Source organism: Hirundo rustica, chromosome 1 (assembly GCF_015227805.2).
Source record: "Hirundo rustica isolate bHirRus1 chromosome 1, bHirRus1.pri.v3, whole genome shotgun sequence".
Taxonomy (NCBI): Eukaryota; Metazoa; Chordata; class Aves; order Passeriformes; family Hirundinidae; genus Hirundo; species Hirundo rustica.
This window is the reverse complement of record NC_053450.1, coordinates 124,695,304-124,723,063: the sequence shown is the minus strand read 5'-3', so window position 1 is coordinate 124,723,063 and position 27,760 is coordinate 124,695,304. Positions and strand designations below refer to the sequence as shown.

Below are 27,760 nucleotides of genomic sequence, written 5' to 3'. Positions count from 1 at the left end.
TGGGGTCCGGGCGGGCCCCGCCCCCGTGCCGCCCACCCCGGCTCCCGGCTGTCACTCAAGGCGGCGGGCTGAAGCCGGCGGCAGCGGCGGGCGGAGAGAGAGGCAGCTACGCCACAGCCCAGCGGCGGCCATTCGTGGAAAAATAGGCCGTCCCGCTCCTCCCAGCTCCGGCTGCGACCGGCCTTCTCCCCGCTACCCCCACCCCACCCTCCGCCTCCTCCTCCTCCTTCTCCTCCCCCCTAGAGCGGCGCCTCAGCGGGGCATTAATGCGGGATGAGCGGTATGTAACCCCCTCCCTCCTCTCCCTCCTGTGCACACCCCTCCCTCCCTCCGCTCCTCCCTCCACCCTTCATCCCCCCTCTATCCCGCCCTCCCGTGTTCCCCCTTTTCTTCCCTCTGTTCTCCCCCTTCTTACCCCGCTCTTCTCTCGTTGCCCCTCCGCCCATCCGTGCTGCTTCCTTATGCCCCCTTTCTTCTCTTCCTCTCCTGCCTGCCCCTCCGGCTTGCCTCCTCCGTACCTCCCTCCTCCATTCCCCCTTTCTTCGCTAACCCTCCCTCCTGTGCACATCCTTCCCTCCTTCATTCCTCTTTTCCTCCCTCTTTCCCTCCCATGCACAACCCTCCTCCTGCCCCCTAAAGCATCGGCGGCCACTCAGTGGCCGTCGATGCTTTAGGGGGCAGGAGGAGGAGGAGGGTTGTGGGTGGTTTTTTCCTGCTGTCTCTGGGAGAGGAAACCAAACCTCCCCTTTCTGGGTGTTAACTCTCCAGCCCCCATGGGTTGGGTTTCAAACCACGTTTCTTAGGACTCGTTCTTTTGTAATAATGATTTGTACTGTTGTTTTTATGAAGAGGCAAAAGCGACAAGCTGGGAACCGAAAAGGATATGCTTGTAGGTTTTGTTATTGTATAAATGAAGGTGAATAATTAACCTGTTACACTTGATATTTTTGCAGATCAAAAGAAGGAGGAAACTATGCCCACAGAGGGAGAGAAATCTCCCGAGGCAGAGAATAACAACAATAATAATAAAAAAGGGAAAACTGGAGGCTCACAGGTAAAGAACACAAAGCCGAATAGGGAAGTGTCCAAATTATTAGCATTTAAAATGAAATGGTCAGCTAACAGCATTTCCTGTTCAGGGCATCTTTCTTTGGGTTGGATGAAACACAGTTGGTTGGGTGCAATGTTTTTACTGCCTGGACATGTTTGTTCAATTGCATTTTGCAGTGATCAGCTGCTTTCCGTGTAATAGAAGCATTTTTAATTTTTTTTTCTTTATTTTGTTGGGGGGGAAAGACTAAATTGGTGATTCAGTTGAGGTCTTGGCTGTCACATAATCATTGATAATTAGGGACTTTTAAGAGCACTATGTTTAAAGATTATTTACAGCAATTCATACTTCCTTATTCAGAGCTGTATCATTAGTCTCTATGCAGAAGCACCTTTTTTTTTTTTTTAAGCTTCCTGTGCAAACCTTAATGCTAACTTCTGATGGTTCATACTTGCACTCTTCTCCTGAATCCCTTCTGTTTTCTCTTTTTATGGATAGGATTCTCAGCCTTCACCTCTTGCTTTGCTAGCAGCCACTTGCAGCAAAATAGGAACTCCTGGTGAGAATCAAGGAACTGGACAGCAGCAGATTATTATAGACCCAAATCAAGGTTTGGTGCAGCTTCAGAATCAGCCACAGCAGCTGGAATTGGTAACAACTCAGCTTGCTGGAAATGCTTGGCAGCTTGTTGCCGCTGCTCCTTCTGCTTCAAAAGAAAATAATGTTGCTCAACAAGGATCTTCTGTTGCCTCAAGCGCACCAAGTCCCTCCAGCAGTAACAATGGAAGTACATCTCCTTCAAAAACCAAATCAGGCAATTCTTCTACAACGACCCCTGGACAATTCCAAGTCATTCAAGTACAGAATCCAAGTGGTAGCGTCCAGTACCAAGTGATTCCGCAGATTCAGACAACAGAAGGTCAAATCAATCCATCCAACGCTACTGGCCTACAAGATATACAGGGCCAAATTCAGCTTATTCCTGCAGGAAATAATCAAGCTATCCTCACAACTGCAAACAGGACAGCTTCGGGAAATGTTATTGCTCAAAATCTAGCAAATCAGACAGTTCCGGTCCAAATTAGGCCTGGTGTTTCCATACCACTGCAACTGCAAACTATTCCTGGTACTCAGGCGCAAGTTGTAACAACGCTCCCTATAAACATTGGTGGGGTAACCCTGGCTTTGCCTGTGATTAACAATGTTGCCACTGGAGGAAGTTCAGGGCAAGTTGGCCAGTCTACTGAGAGTGGAGTTTCCAATGGAAATCAGCTGTCATCTACACCTGTCACTTCTGCCTCTGGTAGTACCATGCCAGAGTCTCCTTCCTCATCTTCTACTGCTACAACCACTGCCTCAACATCTCTGACTAGCAGTGACACACTGGTAAGCTCTGCAGAAACAGGCCAATACACAAGCACAGCAGGTAGCAGTTCAGAGCCGGCGACTGAAGAACCTCAGACAACTGCTACAGACTCCGAAGCCCAAAGCTCCAGTCAGCTTCAGTCCAATGGACTACAGAATGTCCAGGACCAGTCAGGCTCCCTTCAACAGGTCCAGATCGTAGGTCAGCCTATTCTACAGCAGATACAGATCCAGCAGCCTCAACAGCAGATTATTCAGGCCATTCCTCCACAGTCATTTCAGCTCCAGTCAGGGCAGACTATACAGACCATCCAGCAGCAGCCTTTGCAGAATGTTCAGCTGCAGGCAGTGAGCCCAACTCAGGTGCTCATCAGGGCTCCAACTTTAACACCGTCAGGACAGATCAGCTGGCAAACTGTGCAGGTTCAGAATCTGCAAAGCCTTTCAAATCTGCAAGTTCAAAATGCTGGGTTACCCCAACAACTAACCATTACCCCTGTGTCTTCAAGTGGTGGCACAACCATTGCCCAGATTGCTCCCGTGGCTGTTGCTGGTACCCCCATCACTCTGAATGCTGCCCAGCTTGCTTCAGTACCTAATCTTCAAACAGTAAGTGTTGCCAACCTCAGTGCTGCAGGTGTTCAAGTTCAGGGAGTTCCTGTTACCATTACCAGCGTTGCAGGTGAGTGGTCTGACAAAGTTCTGGGGTTTTGCGTGTTTGTAGAGGCTTTTTGTTTTGTTATGTTTGTGGTGGTTGGTTGTGGCTTTGGTATGGTGTTTTTGGTTTTTTTGTTTTGTTTTGTTTTGTTTTTTACAAGAATACCAGATGATTTTAGATTAATACTCTTTCTTCATAATTTTCTGTAATGAATGTTAAACCTTTAATTGTGAGGAAATATCTTTCACTTATCACTAAAATTGAGATTTTTAAAGCAACTGACATTTTTGCTAAACATTGAATTAATATTACCAGTTGTGTCAGTTGAAATGGAACTGTTTGTATTTGATAAACTATATTTAAATACTTCTGTCCTCCATCTTACTGAAGACTTGTAGGCTCCAGAAGTGAACATGAGACTTTACTATTAGAGCTTTGATATGTTTGAAAAACAACACGAAAAAGCTTTTTCCAACCAGGCAGTATTCCTAATCTCGTTTTGGGGGATGTAGAATGAGAAGTGACAATATGTGAGCTGGGATGCCTTGTGTCCTGGCATATATTCATATGGAAACTACTCATTGCATTCTGCAGTAGCTCATGAAGTTGTTCCCCTAAAAGTTTGAGTTCTGCAAAGTGATTGAGTGGAATAATGTGTGCTTGCACATAGTTTCTGTGGCTTGCTTTAAAATAAAAAGGTAAAACCAACTGGTGACTCTACTTCAGTACTTGCTGTTGAATTTGTGATACATAGTATGAAATGCCTGTTTGGTTATGCTGGTCTAATAGTTGGGAAGGGAGCTATTAAAAGGCTCTAGACTGGATAACTGGGCTTAGTTTTACAGTAAACTCTGTGCAAACTCTTCAGTGTCCCACAAGGACAACTCTCTATAAAAAATCTGCTGACTTTTAGTGTTTCAGATAAAACTTCATTTAGGTAGGAGTTCTCTTTGTCAGTTTGATCACTACTTGATCAATTGGGTTTATGTCATAGAAGTAAAGTCTTCTGTTGAAGTAATTACAATAAACTCTTTTCAACAACAGCCTGACTATAGGCACAGTTTTTTACTATAAAACTGTTAGAAAAAATACATCATATTCATCTGCTCTCCACTCTGCATAAGCAAACATTAGTATCATATTGACTCTTAAATGGTTTGGCTTTTTATAATCATATGCTAAGATGACAAATGTTTAACTGGGCAAAATATTGTTCTCTTTAATTGAAATGTTTTTGAGGAGACATAATTACTAACATAGTTTAGTAGTAAGAAATCTGCTACTGAGAATTTCATCTGCTATGGTACTTCTCAGCATGGAATGGCATGAATCAAACTAAGAGGTGAGTTAGATGCACTAAACCTGGCTTGTTTAAGGAGTGTCACACAAGTGTTAATCTGGGTAATCACAAGTAAAATCTTGACCTTGTGTTTAGTTGTACTGGTTCAAAGAGAAGTTTTGGTTAGCTGTAGCTGAGCAGCTGCAGTCCTTTTTACCTTGGAACACTTTTTATCTTGATGGGAAGGTGCTGGTTGACAGTTTTCTTAGATAGAAAACCATCTCTGCTTTGGTAGAGGACTCCATAGGAAGCCTCCTCTGGGAACAGCTTAGATTTGGGGGTGGTGGAAGAACCTTTCTGCATGTAGGTTTTTTCTCTGCTTACTAATGGTGTACTATTATTCAGTACATACTAGCAGGTATTAGAGCAAGATATTCTGAATATCATCTTTATTGGTTGTATTAACCCTACCTGTGCTTGCATATGATGTCTTTTAGAAAATAAAGGAATTGAGATTGGTAACTTGAGGATGAAAAAAGGGGAATGAATCATAAGTATGGTCCTGGACAAGCCAAGCCTTAGTCACACAGTATTTGTATGTTAGCTAGACTACATTTTGTAACCACTGAATTCCTCTTCATTGTGCCTGCTCTCTCCCGCCCTGTTCCTGAAAGGCCTTACAGCCATTTCCATAATTTTTTGACAGCAGTGTATCATAGAAACATAGAATAGTTTGGACTGAAAGGGACCTTTAAAGGTCATGCAGTTCAACTGCTCTGCAATGATCAGGGGCATCTTCAAGTAGATCAGGTTGCTCAGAGCCCCATCCAAGCTGGCCTTGAATGTTTCCAGGGACAGGGCATCTACCACCTCTCTAGGCAACCTGTTCCAGTATTTTGCCACTCTCATTGTAAAAAGCCTTCTCTCTTATGTCTTATCTACACCTACCCTCTTTCATATTAAGGCCATTCCCCATTGTCCTATCACTACATGCCCTTGTAGAAAGCTTGTCTTCACTCTTCAAGTCTCTTGTAGCCCCTTATGTTTTGGAAGGTGCTATAAGGTCTCCCCAGAGCCTTCTTTTCTTCAGACTGAACAACCCCATTTCTGTTAGCTTTTCCCCATAGAAGGAGTGCCACACCCCTGTAAATATTCTGATATTTTTTCCTTTCCTTTGTCAACAAGGTACTATTTCTCCCCCTGGACCTGATACTATGGAGAAAGAACAAGCTTTGTGAATGCAAGAGATTAATTGTAATTTCCTTCTCTTACTTATCTCTGCTTCTTTCCTATGAAACTTCCTGACTCTACACTCTGGGAATGGGAGACATGGTAGAATGGAAAGGAAAGAACATGATGTGCAGTCTTTAATGCTGTATTAAGATTCCAAGTAAAGAATGGTTATGAAACAGAAAACTGCGAACATGCTAAGATCTCAACTTTGCTTGCCACCTGAATAGAATTAGCTGACTTTACCAGGGCTGTTAACTTCCTCAGGTTTGCTGGGTTTTATTTGAAGTGGTTTTTTTGTTATTCCCAAGCATCATTACAGGAAACCTTTTGAAAAACAAACAGCTCAGCTACCTCAGTATCTGCAGACGGGTATTTCTTTTCTGCAGTACCTGAGCTTGCCAGTGTGAAGTGTCTTGAAAATAAGCTGAACTCTCCACAAGTATATAATTTGCCACAAATGAGCAGTAGAAGTAGGTGTTAGAAAAGACCTGTATGGAGTATGTCCAGAAAATTTTAAGAAGGCTGGGTGAAGAACTCATCCCATGCATTGATTCAGGTGCTCTAACTTCCTTAGGGAAAAGAAGTTACTTTGTCCTTCAATCAAACCCCTTCAATCAAGACAGCTGAATTTCTAGGAAAAGAAAAACCAAAAACTTTTAAAATCACAATAAAAAAAAATCACAATAAATAACTGGTTTTGTATTTGTGTCATATTTTTGTTCCATGAACAGTGGTTTTCCTAGTTACTTCCACAGTGAGATATTTAAGCACTTTTTTCCTAGAGTGATAGAAAATAGTAAAGCAGAAAAATACATAGTTTAAATTTATAACAGTTGTTAATTTATAGAAAATTTTGAGAAATGGGAGGAGTTGTAGTTTTTGTTGGGGTTTTGTTGTTGTTATTTTGTCAAATGGATTCTAAATTCCAAACGAGAAAAATTTCACATTAGGAAGAAAAATATTAAAATCTTCTGGTAAATACTTTATTTTAGTCTACCCTTCATAATCTTTTTACTGAAAGGTTGTAAACCTAGCAAGATGTATAAGTGTATTTGGGGTTTTTTGTTGTGTTTTTTTCAGTTAAAAGTTCAAAAAACGATCCTTGTAAGTACCATACTTAGGGTTGTATGTTGCATGTGCTCGAAAAGCAGAGCAAAGCAGAGAAGTTCTCACATTCTTGCAATTTCTGGTGTGAGGGAAAACTTCCATATCAACAATGAAAATTATTTTTTTACTGTGAAAGCGACTGTGTACTGACACAGGCTGCCCAGAGAAGTTGCAGACTCCATCTTTGGAGATATTCAGAAACTGGCTGGACATGATCCTGGACAACTTTCTGTAGGTGTCCCTGCCTGAGCAGTGTGATGGGACTAGATGGTCTCCAGAGGTCCCTTAAAGTCTACACCAATCTTTGAGTCCATATAGTTTAAGGTGTACAAAGTGTCAGTCAAAGGCATAATTAGGTGTACAGAGGAAAGTTTTAATATTCTCATCCAGTTAAGTTTCTGAGCGTTTGAACCAGGTCTTCAAGCAGTTATTTAATTAAGAGGCAAACAACAGGCTACATAAAACCTACTATGGTTGCTTGAACATTCAGGGGTCTACTAATACCTGCCTTGCTATGAGGTCAGTACCTGCCCACAGCCTTTTACTAAGCTAGTTCTGCATTAAGTATTTCTTCTCTGTTCTGTCAGTTGTTATTTTGCTCATGGCTCCCTATGGAAGAGGATAGCCTGGAATGTTATAGGTGGCAACATCCTGGATTTAGCCCCTATGGTCTTAGGGAAAAGAAGATACTGCAAGGTACACTTGCCTTTTTTCAAGGTTTCTGCTGTGAGAGTTGCAGATGCGGGCTCAAAAGATTCCTGTCCCCAGCCTCTTTTAAAAATAAGGTATCTTTTGCCTTTTTAAAGCTTATTTTCAGGTCCTTTGTTCTGTCTAGATGTGTTAATTGACAATATAAGGGACTAATTTTAGTCTAGTAGATTGTAAGAAAAATGCAGTCTGTAAAATTGTTTCCTTTTTGTAGGCTAAGTTGGTTTGTCTTGTTGGTTGGTTTTGGTGTTTTTCTCTCTCTCTCTCTCTCTCTCTCTTTTTTTTTTTTTTTTTTTTTTTGTTGTTGTTGTTGTTGTTGTTGGGTTTTCTGGTTTGTTTGGGATTTCTTTGGTGGTTCTTTGGTTTGGTTTTGTCCTTCAGAAAAATTCCCTCTTTCTTATGAGAAAAAGAAGTAATCAATCAAACACATATCTACCTTAATTATACATCTTAGAGTAATTGTCTTACGTGATGATGGAGTTATTTGCCCCATACAAAAGTGAATTAGATGTTTTTGTTTTAAAATAGTGAAAAATGTTACTTGTATTTTATGAATACTTGTTCCAAGATGTTTTACTTGTTTTGAACAAAAGTCATCGGATTCCATCACCTTGCAACACAAGTTCAAGCCATTTTCTTGAAGATGAATGGTGACATGGCCTGAATTATGGAGAATTTGGAGTTCATCCACCCAAAATAACCAGCAATGACTTCTGTTCAGTGGAACAGTCTGTTGTCTGGCAATAGTAAAGCTGGAGAGTTTTAAGTCTTATGTAGGGGTGTGCGATGGGCTCTAAAATTGTTGTTAATGACAGTGAAATCCAATGCCAAATGTTCTTATTGGTGTACTCTAAAAATACAATGAGCCTTGTCATTCTGTTTCATACTCTGTAGTAATGTGAGGTACTAAGGCATTTCTATTTCTCTCTTTGGCCACATCACCATGACTAGTAGTTATGCAGTTTGTCAGTACCTTGAGGTCTCCTGATTTCTTGTGTATTTTCCCACTTGTCTGCACCCAGCTTGAAGGCTTTCTCTTCTTTCTCTCTTTATTAACTCTTCTTGTGCGACAGTCACTAGTTTTAGAACTTGGAGTTCAAAGGCTCAATATATTGTTTAGATGTGACTGTCATTCTGGGTCAAAGTTTGATGAGGACTTTGAAGCATTCTACCCAATTCTTTAAAGAGGAAACAAATGGATTAGATTAACTGTATGTCATTCAGTGACTGGAAAAAGGGAAACACCCATCCATTTTTAGAAAGGTAATAAGAAAGCTCCTGAGAACTTACCAACCAGTCAGCCTCATCTCTGTGTCTGGTACGATCATGGAACACACCTCCTACCAGCTGTGTCCAGGCATATGGGTACAGAGGTAGTTAGAGACAGCCAGCATGCTCTCCTAAATGTACACCAAACATGGCTTCAAGAGGGCAAATCGTGCCTGACTAATCCAGTGGCCTTCTGTGATGGAGTGACTGTATCGGTAGGTGAAGGAAGAGATGCTGATAATAATGTACTTCATCTGCCATGACTTATTGGAAGGGTTTTTGACATAGTCCCTCACAGTAGCCTTAGAGAGATATGGATTTTATGGATGATAGGGCTGGATGGCCACGTTCAGAGTTGCCACCAATGATTCAGTCTCCAAATGTAGATCAGTAATCAATGATGTCCCTCAGGGGTCCATACTGGGACCAGTACAGTCAGTATCTTTACTAATGATGTTGTGGGATTCTGGGTGCCCATGGCAAATTTGCAGATGGCACCAAAATGAGTGGTGCAGTTGATGTGCTTCAGGGAAAGGATGTCGTCCAGAGAGGTCTAGCAGGCTTGAGAAGTGGATCAATGTGAACCTTGTTGTAGTTCAGCAAGGCTGAATGAAAGGTCCTGCACCTGTGATGGGGCAATCTCTAATATCAGTATAGATTGCATGATGAAGTAATGGATTGAGAGCAGCTCTGGGGAGAAAGACTTGGCAATATTAGTTGACAAAAAATGGTATATATGCTGGCAATGTACACTTGCAGCCCAGGAAACCTATTGTATCCTGGGCTACATAACAACAAACAAGGCCAGTAGTTCAAGGGCTGTGGGTCTCTCCCTCTTTGCCCCTGTTGGGAGACCCCATCCATAGCAGTGTGTCCTGTGCTGGGATCCCCACTAGAAGACAGACGTGGATCTGTTCGAGCTGGTCCAGAAGATGGCTGTGAAAATGATCAGAGAGCTGAAACACATCTTGTATAAAGATGGGCTGAGGGAGTTGGGATTGTTCAAACTAGTGAAGAGAAAGCTCTGGGAGCTTTTAGATGTACAATGGGATCTTGTCAGAAAGGCAGACTTTTTACCAAGACCTGCCTGCAGTAACAGCACAAGGGGCAGCAGTTTTTAGCTGAAAAAGGGTAGGTTTAGATTGGACATAATGAAGAAATTCTTTATTCTGCTTTACTCTGGTGAGACACTGGAACAGGTTTTCCAGAGAGGTTGTAGGTTTAGATTGGGCATAATGAAGAAATGCTTTATTCTGCTTTACTCTGGTAAGAGAGTGGAACAGGTTTTCCAGAGAGGCTGTAGATGCCGCATCCCTGGAAGTGTTCAAGACAAGGATGGGTAGGTCTTTGAGCAACATGATCTAGCTGAAGATGTCCCTGCCCATGGCAGGGGAATCAGAACTACATGGTCTTTAAAGGTACCTTGTGACCCAAAACATTCTGTGATTCTATGAATATAAGAATCAAAAGTATTTCTGACCCTGTCTCATGCTGACTACAGGTGATGCATACAAGAGCAGAGCTAAGATTCTCTTCCCTCATTCAGTCATCTGCATATTCCTGAGCCAAAAGTGGGATTTTTTTTTAAAAAACAAGTTTAATAGTTCTTGATAGATTTATTTTCTCTGAATTTGTCTTTTCCGAGTCTGCTTAATTTCTTATGCATTCAGTATTTGTCTGCAATATATTGTGTTTTAATTGTTGCATAAAACGTGCTTTTATTTGAAGTTCTTAAGTTCCTCTATTATGAAAACTTAAAATACCTGATTAATCTTCATACTATTATCAGTCTTCTATTATTCTCTATTACATATGCTAGATTTTGAGGGAAGGGAAGATGTTTAGTCTAAAGTTCTAGAATATTACACTTACATTGTTGAACAAAAGAAAATGCATTTTTGTGACAACATATCCTGTGGCGCACCTCTTGCATTAATGTAATAGTGAGTATGTCTAGAAAGAGAACTCAGTGAGTGGTATAGCTAAGCAGGTATTCCTGTAGGTGGTAACAAGGTGAAAAGGGTTTAAAACAGCCGCATTACATACAAGCAAATATAAACACCAAAGACAAAAGTCAGAGGAGCTGTAGGACAGGGGTTCCATGATTTATTTTTTTAAAATAACATGCAGTGTTTTCCTGGATGTTCATTGACAAGCAAGATGCAGCAAACATCTTGAAAGAAACAAGCTGCAAGCTGTGGAATCTGTACTAAAAAGATAAGTACAAAGTACTGAGCTGTATTAAAAACTAACGAGTGAAAAAAGGAGTCTGTCTTGGTTTTTACTTCATGGTATGTGACTTGGCATTCTGAGAGTGTAGATGGGAGGAGTATAGAAAAGTAGCATACTTTTTCCAAAGTCATGAAAGGTCACAACTGTTCTCAAGCTGCCTTGAGCTGAGAATTGTTGCAGAACCACAGTGTTCTAAATATTGTGGTACTGTCATCCTTTTCAAATGTTTCAAAGTAATTACAGGAGAAGCATTTAGTCTCCTAATGACAAAATTGCTTTAGTTATGGCATTTTCCTAAACTGAAATTCAGTACAGTGGCAGAAACAGTTTGGCAACAAACTGCATTTGTAAACAAGCATTTGCCATGGTATGACAGCATAAAAATAAAAGTGTCAATATACTGGTTCTGAACTGGATGCCTCAGGAATGTGCAATCTGCCTGTTCAGATAAATTGCCAATGGAGAATAACCTGGTAAATATGCCTTACTAAAGTGAGTCTTTTTTGCATGACCTGTGAGTAGCAAGGCATGACTTCATCGCTACTTCTAAAATAAAGTGGGAAGGGCAAGCATTTCAAGTACCAACTTTGGTCATAATTGCCGGGTAAAATAGGTTTATAATGAACTATTTTTATGCTATAAACATCAAGAACAAAATGTAAGCCTTAAAGTCGTCAAAGAAGAATGTTACTAAAGCTACATTTCCATATTAGATTATGTATATCATCAATACAGATACATTCTCTTGAGAATATTGGGTTTTGCCATCCTCCCTCTCAATCCCTGTGGTCAGAAGTCAGAACATATAGAACAGGAGAAGAATTGGCTGAGCTTCCTTTTTCGTAAAATGCCAAGCAAGTGAGAGATACGGCACATCTTCATTAGTTTGTTAGTATTTTTTTCTATTTTAAAGCAAGTGCTAAGCCAACCTGCTTGTTCTTTCATTGCCACCTGGTGTGAGGGAAAGACAAGAAGCCTATTCAAAATTTAATTTCAACAGCTTCCTCACTATAACTTAAATTTTGGAGTTCTAAGTCTCATATGATTTTGGAGCTGGTAGATGAAAAAAATTTCTTAACTGTTTTAACATATTAAAAACATTTTAGCAGCAGTGTTGATTATTGAAAAAGCTAACTATGTTTGGAATAAGGTGTTGTGTTCTAAGAGGAATATTAATTTCAAGTGGAATAGTGTTATTATTGCCCTATGGAGAGCCAGGAATTTGACTCGATGCTTGTGAGTCCCTTCCAATTCAGGACGTTCTATGATTATTGAAAAACAACTATTTTTTTTAGTGGTCAGTGATTTTTAATGGATAATTTAGTTAATAAAAGTAGCTTGATTTATATGGTATAGCACAGTAACTTTGGAAGTAGTCAGGACTGCATAATGAAGTATAATTTTTAAAATTAATATTTTACTCTGGTTGTGACGCTCTCACCAAAATAGTCACTCTGAACATCTATAGTCTCTTAAGAAATGTAGCATCAGTGCACATGCTTAGTTTAGTTTGGGGTGTGGTTATACAGTTATATTGATTTTGTATGCATCCATTCCTAACAGTGGAGTTTCCACTGATGTTTGATCAGGTGGTCATTGGGAAAAATGTATCACTCCAACATCCAGATTTAATCTTCAGAGATTGGCAGACTAGTATTATTTTGTTTTAAAGAGGGAATTATCAGTTAATGTCTTCCTGCCAAGAAAACCCTTGGGATACATGTTAAGAACAAGCCTGAGTTTCCTTAATTATAGTTTCAAGTGATGATGTGACCGCATTTCTCTTGAGAAAAATACTGAAGTTACAGAAATATGGACCTCAATTTTCTTGTTTCTTTGGTCATCAGGAAGTAACTGACAAAAGCATGAAGCTTTTTAGTTTGTCCTAATCTGAAAAACAAGACTAGGTAAAAAATTTTGTGGGGTTACAGTGTTAGAGAAAATGTCAGAACTTCTCTGGGTTTGGATCTTACAGATTTATGTGGCCCTTCTTTTATGACTCTGTAATATGTAGTTTTGTTGGTCCTTGCCTGATGAAGGCTGTAACAAAATTTCAGTTTTTACATCTTTAATGAACAAGTCAGTTTTATTGGTCAGCCTATTCATCCATAGGCTGCTAATAAAACCAAAGCTAGTGGCTCATATTAGGTCTTACTGTGTAAGATCTTTAAAAATGTTTTATAAATCTTGGGTTTTTTCCTGATAATGTCCTTTAAATGCCTTTTAATCACCTTGCTTTTTTTTTCTTTTTTTTTTCCCCGTATATTTACTTTTATATTAATCAACATTACATTTCTATAGCCAGATTATTTACTTCAAGGAAAGTCATGAACCTTCTAGTCAAGTGTAAAATATGTAAACCAGCTAAAGCATAGTCAAAATCCCATAATACCCACCCAGAAAATCTCCCAGCCCTATCTCCCAAAATCCAAATTGAGTACTGGAACCTTAGCTTATATTTTTTCATGTTAGCCCACTTCTGTTATTCTGCTTCTACTCAGTTATTATTACTGCATGACAATACTCATAAATTGGATGGAGATGCAGGAAATGGCACTTTCTGAGTGTGTGGTTTTGTTGCCATGTGACAGAAGTGTGTAAGGCATTTGATTTTTGTTTTGTTTCAGTTTGTCAGGTATTGAGCTTCTCTAGTCAGACTGTGGAGACTGACAGTCCACAGGTTTCTTTCTAGTCCTACCCCTGTTTAAGAGCTGAAGGAAAGAACTGGGCCACATTCTGTTGTGGCTATAAACTGTAGAGTAATCTGAGAATTGGGACAAGAGGATGGGGGAGAGGGAGATGTTCCATAAAAGTAAATCTAAGAATCTCAATTTCTTACATCTGCTGCTAGTTTCCATGCAGTGTGTCTCATACATTGCAGCACTGGTGGTGCTTGGGTTTTCAGCTGTTGCTCTAAGTTCCAGCATGCAGGAAACTACTTGTGTCCATCTGCAGAGAAGTGTTCCTGGACATTCACCCTAAATATACTTTTCTTTTTGACTATTGAATAATGATGAAAATCAAGGTTTTTTTGAAAGGGTCTTTTTTCATTAGTATAACAAGTTACTTTTCTGATTCCATCTCCTTCTTTGGAATACTTAATCAATTGACCATATTTTCTTTTCATTTGAAGTCACAGTATCCAAAACAACTGGAGACATTGCCTTGCTTTAACTGAAACCACCAGTTTGTTGTTCAAAACTAAATGTTGTGAAATTGTTGCACTGTGTTTGATTTTTATATTTGTTTTGTATGGGTCTTTTTGTGTAGTATTTTTGGTGGCTCTTTCTATGTTTAATAAAGTAATAAAAAGTGAACTTGCTTTCAGTTTAATGAAAGGTCCTACCAGCTGGGAAAATTTATTTTCTGTCTCAAAGTACTGAAGTGCCCTCATGTTGTCCTAAAGCACTTGGGTAAAGCCTTATATTTTTGAAAAATCATTAAAGTGACTTGGTGAAATTTTTGGGGCAGTGGTTTGATTTTGTGTTACCAATATGATTCTTGCACTAATGGAAACAAACTTCATGTTTTTTAGTATGCTTAAACCCCTCAAGCCTTATTGTCTTAAGTTTCACTCTTGAGGAGGTACTTTCTACAGAAGTTAGGCATAGTTACGCTGTTCAGTAATTTTTTAACACACTGAGACTTAAAAAGCTTTTGAAGAGGAGTATAACAAGTTCTTACAAATCTTGACAGAGTTAGCCATGGACAAAAGATGGAAACTTGCTGCAGAAAAGCCAGATGTCTATTTAATGCTGCAGTTTGCACTGGAAACTTTCTGCTTGTAGTAGCATCTGGACACAATGCTGTAATTTGTGATGACTCGTAGTAGTTGGGTGAATCCAATTCCTCTCCTTACTCCAAACTGATCTTCTGTACAGAGTGTGTGGGTCCATTGTATCAGTGCTTGCAGTTTCTGATCTGGGGAATTCTTCTTTTGTCACATATTATTTCTTCATAAATCTTTATTAACCACTGCTTAGAAGAGAGAGCAGAATTGTCAGCATACGGCATAACCTTCAGTGTAAATATTTAAATTCAGTGTTGTCTTTACATATATATATAATTTTTAATCATGGTTTATGCTTTTTTTCAGCATGAAACATCCTTCATAGTAGATATTTTTTCATAAAAATTGAGGATCTCTAACGATATTTTCAAACAATATTTAAATCTTGGCTATACCTTAATCAAAGCGTATTCTATTATATAGACATGTTATTATAAGTATATTGTATTAAATATATAAAGTATATAGATATTATCTAAGTATAAATTATGTGTATGTCTTTGTGGAAAAAGAATATTAAAGGATGTTTTCAAGCTTACAGTACCTGGCAATATGCAGGGCAAGGGAAGATGAGAAACTTCTTTCTTCCCATTGCTTTGTTATCAGTGAGTTGTAAATGGATGAGTTGCTGCATCAGCTCTGATGCTTGTAGAGCTTTGGAACTCTGCAGGCTGTCTTGTAGTGATATGCATTGAATTATGGATTCTAACAGCAGCCTTATCTTTGCTTTTTAGAATACGCAGTTGAACAAATTTTCTTCTTTTTTTGCGTCATTAGCAACTGTGGCTCTAAGTACATTTTGCAAAGTGTTTCTCAGATTTTGCAGTAAGATGCACCCTACTGAGATAACTCTGTCACTGATGCTCTCATCTTTTGGCTGCACAACCAACAACAGGAAATACATATATTTTTTTCTGAGGAACTATGTACCAGCACTTAGAAGTATTCTTTTCTTAGTCTTAAATTTCTCTTCTTTCCAAGAGCCAATGCTTTACTCTCATGATTTCTGTATATCAATGAAGTTAAGTCCTTTTCTTTCCCTTCTGCCTTATTTGCCTCAGAGAGTTGTGTTTCATGCCTGCTACTTCAGGTGAACAAGAGTAGGAGAGCAGGTGTAGTGTGTGGTAAAAGGAAGCTTGGTTTGACTTACAATGGATAGCCAAGCCTAATAACCAGCAGTCAATCACTCTGTAGAAAAGTACATTTTAGGTACAATGCATTAGCTTTCTTAAATCATTCAAGTGCTGTTATGGTTTTGCAAATTAACTTTAACTGAAAATGTGATTGGGGGCATTTATGTATGTATTATTTGGTTTCATAGTAATTACTTAAAGTTGTTAAATTGTCTTGCATGAATGTGTTACAAACTCACGTATGGGAAAGTATAGTGAGTTTTACCTGCTAAGATGCAATTTTACTGCAAAATCGGAAAGCTGAGCAAGTGATGCTGAAGAATAAAGGATGTGCAATAATTTTTCTTGATAATCCTGTATCTCATGTTAATAAGTAATGGGTTTACTTAATGGTTTAAATGGCTTAGATTAGTGACTAAGATCATGCAGGTTCTTTTATTTAAGAAGCTTAAAATTTTCTATTTAGTCATAATATTATTTGTAATATTGCAAAAAGTGAAACTTCAGTTGCACTTGACTTGTAAAGTAAATATCTATCAGGTTTCCTTGCTGTATGCATTATGTCCTATGGTCAAATAAATGATTACTATCCAATAGAGAGAACTTAGGCCTGAGAGGAAATGAAATGCAACTGAGTATCAATGTTATTTTATATCAATGTTATTTTGTTATATTTTTGTGCCTTAACTTTATATCCTGACAGTATGTACAATAAAGATCAGACATACACAAGTTCAGTGATGATTTTTTTAATCAAGATATTTCACAATTTTAGAAATAATTATTAAAGAAGTCATGGGAACTTGAGAAAACTTTCTCTATTCCAGTATCAGGTGTCAGTGTGCAGTGACTGCTTTCACAGCTCATACAGAATAACATAGAGGAACTGAAGTGTGACTTTGTACCCTCTTAGATCTCTTTCAGAAACCTGTGCTGAAACATGAGAGCTGTTGTTACTGAAGGATTTGATTATGAATGGTGAAGTGTAGTGATATCAGGTCTTGTGGTTTGGAGTATGTCAGGAAGAAGCAATTTCAAGTGATCTCCTGATTGTAGCAGCATTTCTGGAAGGCTTTAAATAGCATTTAATGTCTCTAGTAAGACATTGAAAGGAATATTTTTAATAAGCCTTTTTTTTCTCCATCAAAGAGTGTCAAGAGATCATTCTGTTCCTGTGTGGATAACATTATCTCAACCACATGTTTTTAGAGTAAGCAGGTTTGTTTGTTGGGTTTGTTTTTGGTTTTGGGTTTTTTTTTTAAATAAGATGCCAGTTTAGACCTAGATCCTCTCAACTGAAAAATCCTCTCTGTTTTAAACTTTTAGAAGTTGTCTTCATTTAATTTAGTAGGCTGCTGACAAACTCATATCAATATTAAGTCTTCTCAGTATCTTTTCCTTGGTAGAGGTGATTTATCTCTTATCTTCCCTTTATAGTCTCTTTATTTTTCGTCCTCGATAATAAGCACATGTGATGTAACAGTTAAAGCTGCTAGTGATCCATAGAATTTTTAGTATATAGTTTAAAAAAACATCCCATAGAACTCAAGTCTATAGCAGACTTACTTTGAGATTTGGGGCATGTTCTGTCATTTGTTTTGTGAAAATTTACTGATTTTTCATCAGGAGAAAAGGTATTTCAAATGGTCTAAAATACACTCCTATTATTCTCAAAGAGCAAAGACTTTTTATATTTAACAGCTTTAAAATGAGAGTAGGTACATTTCTACCCTGTGTGTTACTAGTGTGCTAGCTTGTTGGGGTGCTCTCTCAGGAGTTCAAAACAAAAATTAAGTCCAGTAATTACATTATTGTTTTCTCATAGCTGCGTAAATCTCTGACAAAGAATATTTATCATGTATGTGTGCTTTTTTCAGTTACTCTTTTGCCTCAAAAAACTAGATTTGCTTATTGAATGTTGCAGCCTGGTTCTTTGAATAAGGCAATGTCTATGATGTTTCAGAGCTTCAGAACCTTCTGTTCTGAGTTTACTAAGTGGAATCCAAGAGAAGAGTTTAAGATAGTGACTCCATGAAATCAATTTAAAGAAGAAAACTCAACATGCATATTAGAAAATGTTATAACTAGTTAATGTTATCTAAAGTGTAGTCATCTAATTACTGTTTAACTGAAACCATGTGTGGAATGTAATTGTCTGTCTGAGCAACCTTACTCGGCATTATCCCCTTTGTATTGTTTGTCATTTTTATGGTTATTGTGAAGAATTTCTACTCAAATGTGTCACTGTATTATGTTTCATAAATAGATTAAGGCTGTAGCTCTGTAGTGTATATCCTGTATTCCAAGATATGCCCTGTCCTTACATGGGAAAAGGAAAGTTCAAAAAGGTAAAGTGTATGTCAGCAGTGGTAATTGATATTGTGAAGAAGTGTCAGAAGACCCTTTTGTAGTTGGTCATCTCATTACTTGGACAGTGAATGTTTGTTCATATGGAATCAGCAAAATACATTGGATTTTTAGAAATGTTGAACAGGCTTCTCTATAAATGTGATTGGTCATATAGTAGAATTATATCCTGAATATTAACCAGTAATCATGGGATGAGAGAAGGAGTCATCCTCCTCAGGGTCTAAGTGCCTCCATTTATATCTTGTTTGAAAAGCCTTGGTTTGGCAGCTGTCTTGGTTTAGGGTAAATTTAGGGAGGAAACTTTTGAAGGGGTCTCTTTAGAAAGCAGATTTAAGTGATCCCTCCCCCAGCCAGTTCAGAAGGTAAATTTTCTTTGAGGCAAGTGGAAAAAAAATGTTTATTTAATGAGCAAAGTACTCACAAACATGAAAAAATTAATAATATTAAACAGTAAAACTCCTTGTTGCTGTCAAGAGATGGTAGGTTTAGAGATTCAGAGTCCAAAGGTGTTTTTTGTAGTTATGGCTTTTTTTGTTGTTGTTTAGGAGCTAGCGAGGCAGCGTCCAAGGGGGGTGCAGTGTAGGCCTCTCCACTCTGGGGTTTGCTGGAATGGATTCTTGGTGTTGGTCCTCTGGAGCTGAGCAGAGTTGAACAGTTCCTCTGAAGAAGCTACAGTGTAGAGGAAAACTTTTTTGTCTCAGCTACTGAACTAGAAGCTAGTTTAAAAGTAAAGAAAGACTGGTTTTTCTTCCTGGCTGCAGGGCTGTGAATTCAGAGGACACTCTGAGAGCTTTATTTTTCTTTCGCTGTCCACGCTAGGCAGCACAGTCTGTGAGAAGAGGAATTTCAACGGAGTAAAAATGGAGTTTCTGATGATAGGATTCTGCAGAAGGTGTGCATCTTCTCCCCACCCTTTGCTCTCTCTGTCTCTCTGGGCCTAGTTTAGATCTGCAGGGCTTGTTTCTGAGCAAAAATACAGATGATGGAGATACCAGGATACCACATCCTCAAATCACCTCAAGATAGCAATCCAGGGGAAGGTTTCATTGAAACTTTCATATCAGTTCAAGAAAATTGGGGAGAAAGAGCTAATGATCCTTTTCAACTGAGTTCTGACCACACACTGATTAGGTCTCAGGACATCTTTGCTCTAGTAGGACTTTGTGACATAGATGGAGTCATCCTTCTAACAGACTGTAATAAAAAACATAATTCTTAACAATGTACTCAAAAATATTACTGATAATGAGAATAGAATAGGTGGCTGCAGTAGGCCACAATATCCATTATATCTTTAACTTCTGTAGTGACCTTTCAGAGACCCTTCATTTATAGAGCTGCTCTGTGAATTAAAGGAGTTTGTACCTTGTGTGTGTTTAACAGATGAAGAGTGGATTGTGCTCTGCAAAAGACTGCACATTGAGCAAGTTCTTCCTTTTAATTTACCTTTGGCTCACCAGAAACTGCAACTGTTTTTTATCAAAAGCAATCACATTACTATGTTAGTATTATCATATTAGGATAAGAGTTAGATATAAAAAAAAAAAATTATTAGCCTTTTTTTGACTGTGGCTGTTTATAGCCAGTTTATAGCATTCAGTCAGTGCTCCAACAGCTTAATAGCCTGATAAGAAGTTGCCCCAGGACTAGCACTTTCTTTGGAAGCTCTAGTGTCCTCTTCAGCCACTGTTAGACCAAAATACTTGCTATTACTATTTGCATTTATATCATAATGCTCTTCTTACCCTATCATATTCTCCCTCAAGGAGTATCATGAGTGCTTTTCTTTCCCATTAAAGTATGGGAAATAAATACATTTCCAGTACATTGCTATTCTGAAAAGAAAGACTTGGCTCTATCCTAAACATATGGGGACTCTGCACTCAAGGTTAAGCCTGTAATTATTTTTTCTTCTCTGCTGATACCAGAATCCTTTTGGATTTTTTGTTTGTTTGTTTTACTGTCTTTCCAACAGCAAGTGTGGTTCAAGCTCTATCTCTTAATGGGCTTGTCCTTGTTCTTTTCAGAGAGCTGAAAACAGTCTGTCAGTACTTGTGGCCTTATTAAGAAGACAAGGAATTCATGTTTATTCATATTTAAGCAGATCAGATACAACTTCCAGTCACAAACTAAGGGAGATAAATGGGAAAATTTGGTCAATGCGTCAGGTGAAAATAACCTGGTACTGACCTAGGCAGAAATCAGATTTATTCTATTTCCTGTAGCAAACAGTGGCCTTCAGATACAAATCAAGTCCCTTTATGAGGTTCTCTGTATATCATGTTCTTCAGTCCTAACCTGTGTGCATGTATGTGGTGGTGTTAGGTGGTGTGTGTTAGGTTTTGTCTCTGGCTGGTAGCATGGTGTTACACAAGATAGTCTGTGCCATCTATTGCCCCTCAGCAATCACGTGAACGAAATAGTCATTGTCCCATGCTGGGTTGTGTGTCAACTCGCTCAGTAGATGGGCACTTTAGGCTTCAGAGAGAGAGTTCTTCTTATCCTCATTGGTGGTGTCTGTTATGGATGCTACAAAAGTCGTTAAACCCATTCAAATATCTCTGAATCATGTTATTCCTGAGGAATTTCTACATTTGAAATTATTGTTTCAATACTGAGGACTTTCATGTCTTAAAATATTGTATTCTGTTCTAAAGGATTCTGGTTGCCTATTACACTCTCTAAATAAGGATATAGTATTTAATTTCACTATGAGGGCAGTGAATTTTTGAAAATAGCAGTATCTAATTATATTTTGTCCCATTCCTGTTACTAGAAGGGCAGGCATTCAGTGTTGTCATATTGTGGCTGGAAGGCATGTTTCTGTGTCAGATTTAGTTTATTAGATGTATTTTCTAAGTCTGTATAGCATTAATTTTTAAAAGAAATGTAAAATCACTTTGTTGTTCAAGAAACTGCACTTCATACCTCTATTGGAATAGTTTCTTTTGCTTTAATATCAAGCCAATAATCCAGATTTCCTTAGATCAAGAAAGCCAATGAGATAATGGACTTACACAATGAAGCAGAATTCTTTGTTCATCAAATCGGTCTTGGAATTTCATTTGATCCTTTCCCTGGGGAGGCTGTTCTGGTGATCAACCACCCTCTCAGTGAAGAGCCTTTTCTTAACGTCCCACCTGAACTTGGGTGGTGCAGATTCATGCCATTCCCTCACGTCCTATCACTAGTCACCTGAAAGAAGAGAGAGTAGATCAGTACCTCTCCCTCCTCTGCGTCCCTTGAGGAAGGTGTAGACTTTGTGGAGGTCACCCCTTAGCCTTCTCTTCTCCCAGCTGAACAAACGAAATTACCTCAACCGCCCCTTGTGAGTCTAACCCTCGAGACCTTTCATCATCTTGGTCCCCTCCTCTGGACACAGTCTAGCAATTTGATGTACCTCTTACATCAAGGCACCCAAACCAGCGCAGAGTGCTCGAGGTGGGGCTGCACCAGTGCAGAGCAGAGCAGGACAGTCACTTCCCCCTCGCTTGGCTCACTGCACTCTGCTGGGTGCACCCCAGGGTACAGCTGGCCCTTTTGGCTGCCAGGGCACACTGTTGACTCATCTACAGCTTGCCATCAACCCAAACACCAGATCTCTTTCCCCAGGGCTCCTATTGCCTCTTGTCCCTCCATTTATACATCTGACCCAGGATTACCTCATCCTGAGCAGAGAATCCTGCAAAAGAACAGTCTCAAGAAAGCTTTGGTATGTTAGCTTGTTCAAGTCTAGTCCTAAGTTTCTTTTGCATTCAAAAGTTCCTTTCTGTCTTGATGCTGATTCAGGACAGATTGTAAGAGAAGTGACAGTTCTCTAAGTGCCTTAAAACAATTTCTTAATTAGCTGATTGTAGTTTTCTCAATGCAGATATAGTTCAGAGGCTATTAGAGAGACATTAATTGTCAATTGACTGAACAATATTCCTGTGTAAGATTTTGCCTATCTCAGCTTTTAATAAAAAGAGTACATTTGTTAAGCTAGTTAATTTTTCTTAGTATCAGTCAGTAATTTGTAGTCTTGTGCTGTTTTAATAACAAATTACATTAAGCTAGCAGGTAGGTAGCGCTTCAGGAAAATGGCTGGATTTAATATTTTGTATGTGGCTTCCCTTAATATTAGGTGGATTTTTGTCCACCTAATGTAAATGTATAAAGTTTATTTGTGCATTTCACTTATTGAAATGACTAATAAAAGGTAAAAAAAAAAATTATTTTACAGGTCAACAGCAAGGACAGGATGGAGTAAAAGTACAGCAAGCCACAATAGCTCCTGTAACCGTAGCAGTAGGTGGCATTGCTAATGCAGCAATTGGTGCTGTTAGTCCTGATCAGATAACACAAGTGCAGCTTCAACAAGCTCAACAAGCTTCTGACCAGGAAGTGCAGCCTGGCAAGAGACTGAGAAGAGTTGCCTGCTCATGTCCGAATTGCAGAGAGGGAGAAGGAAGGTAAATGTAACTTTTATCAATATGTATTTAAGCACCTTATCACAGCTTGCCTCATTTAGGAATGAGATTGTCCTATATTGCCTAGATTTTTAATGCTTTCTATTAGGAAGCACATTTGTGTGGGCTTTTTTAGACAGGGATTAAAATTGCCTCTATTAGCATGAAATGTTTCTCCTAATAGCTAGTAATGTTTAAGAATATAACCACTTAGCTGTTTAAATATGATCTTTTTTAGAGGCAGCAATGAGCCAGGAAAAAAGAAACAGCATATCTGCCATATTGAAGGATGTGGAAAAGTTTATGGCAAGACATCTCACCTTCGGGCACATCTGCGCTGGCATACTGGTGAAAGACCATTTGTCTGCAACTGGATTTTTTGTGGCAAACGATTCACAAGAAGTGATGAGTTACAGAGGCACAGAAGAACCCACACAGGTTGGTCGTCCCTCTCTGTATCCATAGTACAGCAAGTCTGAGTTGTCGTGGCCATAGTTAAACAATGGTATCAAGGTTGTCACTTACTAATAAGTTAGCTGAAAATTATCCTTAAATGTAAATAAAGTAACTTCAAAACAAGGAAGTGGTAGATTCCAGTTTTCATTAATTTAGGCTGACTGTGAAATCATATAAATAAAAAGTGATCTGTTCCAACTGTTCTTTTGTGTGTCGCCTAGAAAAAGATGACCATTTCATCCTAGATAGATGATGTATCTTAGCTAGTGCCTAATCTAAATGTAACAAATTTAGGTCAGGCACATAGAATTGGCCATGGATGAGGGAGGGTTATTTTTTCCTCACTTGGATTATCTCAGTCCTTAACCTAGTCCATACACTAGATTTGGTCTTGGGAATTTTCCTGGAGTTTCAAGCGGGAACTGATAAAGCAAATTTTCTTAACAGTTCAGAATGGAAAAGTTGTTCTTTTAAAAGCTGAATATTTTATCAGCCTTCATATTTTTAGCCCCAGGAGAGTGTCTTCCCCTCCCTGTCCCTCCTCCCCCAACTTGTAGCACCTGATGTCTAAGCACTAATTACATTTGAACAGTGACAGGCCCTTTTGGTAAATTGAATTTGTCTCTCTTGATGTCGATTTCATATATCTTCATGGAGCATTTGAGTTCATATTTCCAAATTTGCTTCCCATCACTGTAATCTAAATAGCCTCCATCCCTTTGGCAGGTTTATGGAAGTTTATGAAAACTCTCTGGTGTCCTGAAATTCAAACTTCTCATCAGATAATCACAGGATAGCAAATACTTGTTGAGAACATTTTAGTTGTCGAGTGTAGGTGGCCAAAAGCCTGTGACTGAACAGAACACACCTGGAAATGAGTCAGATGGGAAAGAAAGCCTGTCTTTTTAAAGACACTTTGAATGTTGAATAGAATAAGGTGAGATTCAGATGATCAAGCAGTGTTAAGTGCTCTCTTTCAGTAACGTTTTGGTTTTCTTCTTCTTTTTAAAAAGGTGAAAAGAGATTTGAGTGTCCAGAATGTTCTAAAAGGTTTATGCGAAGTGACCATCTCTCGAAACACGTCAAAACTCATCAGAACAAGAAGGGTGGTGGAACAGCCCTTGCTATTGTTACCTCAGGAGAACTGGACTCTTCAGTTACTGAGGTTCTTGGTTCTCCAAGAATTGTCACTGTTGCTGCCATTTCTCAAGATTCAAACCCAGCAACCCCTAACGTTTCAACAAACATGGAAGAATTCTGAAAGGATCATTTATATGGACACCTAGTGCTGCACTTAAGTTTACATACCTTTCAGGATATGGAAGTGGGCTGGTAAAGTGGATTACAGAGCAGGAAATCTTTTTTTCAGTCATGACTTCTGTAAGTGTTCCAGGTTGGAGGGTCAGCATGGGAAGTGTACACCGGTGCAACAAGACAAAAATTTCAAAAATACAAACAACGCAAATTGATGACTGGATAAACAGATAGAGGAATAATATTTCCGTACTGTACTTTTTTAGTTATACGTCTGTATATTCTGCAACGATTTTAAGTGAACTTTACCCCCTATTTTAGCACTGTATGTTAATGTGTTTATAAAATCAGATAGTATCAATGTAAAACTGGGTGGACCTTGACTAGGATTAATACCATTTGATGAAGGCACTTTGTTTTTAACATAAATTTGATATATTTTCATGAGAGCATTCTTTTCCCATACGGCACAGCAAAACAGAATACAGGATGAGCAACAGTGGATATATTTTGGGGTTTTGCTTAGTCCATACAACACATTGGTTCATTTTGGCCATCTTTTCTCAAGTTTTGGAATTACTCAAATAGCAGCTGCGTGATGCATGCTGCAAAGTGGTTCTGAGGTGGGCCTCAGATTAATTTTGACTACTACATTATAGTAGTGTGTATAAATGACAATCAGTGAGTTCTAATTCCTCTCTTCGTGTGGAGAGCTAGGTTACATAGAATTAATGTAAACAGTAGGAAAGATAAAACCATAGAAAGATATTAATGTAAGATTTACAAAAGTAATGGTATGTTTATGTAGAATGAAAAAAATTGTGTCAATTTTTGGTAATCCATTTCATTTTATATTTCCCTGTCCATGGCAAGGAGGTTGGCACTAGATGGTCTTTAAAGTCCATTCCAACCAAAACCATTCTGTGATTCTGTATTTTAAAACATCTGTGGCCCATTTCTAACTCATAGATAACGTGAATCTTAAAAGCTCAACCTTAGTTGTTTCAATGTTTTAGTTTTGTTAGAATTCATGGAAATCAATCAGACAACTGAGTGTTGTCCAGTATCTCCTCTCTGTAAATACTAGTTTATTACGTTGTGGTTAATGTGCTGAGTTCTTTGTGCTTTGACTTAATAGCCAAAGGAAAAAAAATAATTATCACATTTTAATAAGAAAAGAAGTAAGTAAACCTTTTCTCTTTCCCCTATAACCATCTTCTTTTTTCTCTTCAAGGATAATATGTAGGCTGGTAATAAAAATCTGTACCTATCAGATACAGATATTATATTGACCCTCCAACCACAAAACAAAGAGAAAAGAGAAATATTATCATCTTTTTGGGACATGACTTTTGGTTTCAAAGGTTTGATTACATTTTCAGATGTGACAGTGAATATAGAGAAAATGTGGGGGGAGAAAAAAAAAAGTTTAAAAAAAAAAAAAAAATTCATTTTCTGTGTGAAAATTCCAGTAGATACAAGGAGGAAAGATGGCCAAATATTTCACTCTCAGGATTTTTAATTAATTCCCCTAGGCATAAATATAACCTTTTACATCTACAGTCACTTAATTCTCATGATCAGTTTTTAAGGAGATTTATACACCAAAATATTTTTAATGTAACTGAAGGAAGTACAGTGCAAGAAGATGTTCTTCTTTCCCCTATAAATTATGAAAGGAAGAATGTGTGTGGTAGCTGTTGGTTTGCGAGATATAACAGGTACCCTGTGCATTCCCTAAAGGTCATATACTTCTCATCTGATCAATTTATCAATCTTGTGGTGTTTTCTGTATTTTTGAAGCAAAAGAAATACCATTGTTTACACTGTGTACACTTTAGGCCAGCCCTTTGTAGCAAAATACTAAGCTGAGGGTATTTTATACTTTCAGTTTACATAAAAAGCTTTGAGATTAAAGAAAAACAATTTTACACTGTGGTTATAAATTTCAAGTTTCTTAAAGCTTTTTTAGACTTGTAAAAGAGTCTTTAAATTTTAGTTGGGTTTTGTACATTATTTTGTATATTTTATTTAAAGTACTCTTAACTGATGTATCTGGATTTAAAACATCAGAAGCAATTAGGTGTTACATTTAATACAGATGAACATTAGGTAGTATTAACTGTTAATTTTATTATAAAGGAAATGAAATGTCAAAGATATATTTTATCATTATGCTTCACAATCAGTGCTCTACATTACTTTATGCAAAGGAGAACTTTCCTAATGTTAATATCGTATTTCCTAAAAGTTAACAGTTTTGTAAACTGAAATTACAAGCATTCTGCACAACCATTTCATACGTAATTTTTTCATGCATACTTATGTATGCAGATAGGAAACGGAAGTAATTTTTAATCTGCAATGAATCCCTATTATAGATGTATCCAAATCTAAATCTGGTTGGCTTCATAGCATCTCAAGTACATTAACTTGTGTTAGCAGGTGCACATTTTACCACTGGAATTAGAAACATTCTGCCAGTCTGTTCTGCATACCATTCTGAATCCACTTTTCTGTCTTAAAAGGATCGTAAATTTCAATGTCCTTTATTTGACTCAGTGGGATATAGCTGTTGTAAGTAATAGGGCACAGATGTGCAGTAGTATCTTGTTTAATGGCATTTCACTGTTCATTCCCTTTGCCACCATTAAAATTTTTGCTTTATTGTAATTATCAGTGCAAAGTGTATTTACCATGGTAGAACTCCAGTGTTAGAATAGTTTTTTTCTTACAATATACTTTCTTTGGTTAGGTTTGTGTATGTGTTGCCGATTACATTAGCAATTGGTGTTAAGTCATTATTTATCACATTCTTTCACGAGAGCAGTAATAAAAGTGTGTAATCTAGGAGAAAAAGTTAATTTGTCAAAGTTAAGTAAGCATGATGTTTAGGTCCTATTTTTCAATTTTATAACTGTTTTATTGCAACAATATTTGTATTTAAGTCTTCATTTTAATGCCTTGTGGTGTTTTTTTATGCATGTCACTGAATTGTCATCCCGCAAGAATTGATGTGCAGCATAGGGTATTAAATCTACATAACGATTTTGAAACAGAAAAATAGTTGATGGTAAAAATGTAAATGTTTTGCAAAAATTCCTTATAAAAAAAAAAAAAAGTTTTGTAGTAATATTTCACTTGTAAATTTTTCTAAAAAAATGGAAAAGGAAAAAAATGATAGTAATGTTTCCCCGCATCTAGAATTTAGGAACTAATTCTGCCAGCAAAGCCTGTAAGGCATTAATCTGACACTTTTACAATGCTGATTTGTATAATTTTTTGGTGGTTTGGAACTAAAATCATGTACAAGTTGTTGCCTGCAATAACATTTTGCAAGTAACCTATTAAAATTCCCTTGAGTTTAAAAGGTTTCTTCATTTAATTGCTTACAATATAAAGCAGCA

General features: G+C 38.0%; 1 protein-coding gene across 1 annotated transcript; it reads left to right on the top strand.

Moving 5' to 3' along the window:
- Window positions 1-27,486, top strand: SP4 (Sp4 transcription factor). Its single transcript, XM_040073516.2, has 6 exons — window positions 1-280; window positions 954-1,054; window positions 1,550-3,098; window positions 22,418-22,646; window positions 22,882-23,081; window positions 24,113-27,486. Exons 1-6 carry the CDS (start codon window positions 274-276, stop codon window positions 24,358-24,360), a joined length of 2,334 nt encoding a protein of 777 aa, XP_039929450.1. The 5' UTR covers window positions 1-273; the 3' UTR covers window positions 24,361-27,486.
- The last annotated feature ends 274 nt before the right edge of the window (window positions 27,487-27,760 follow it).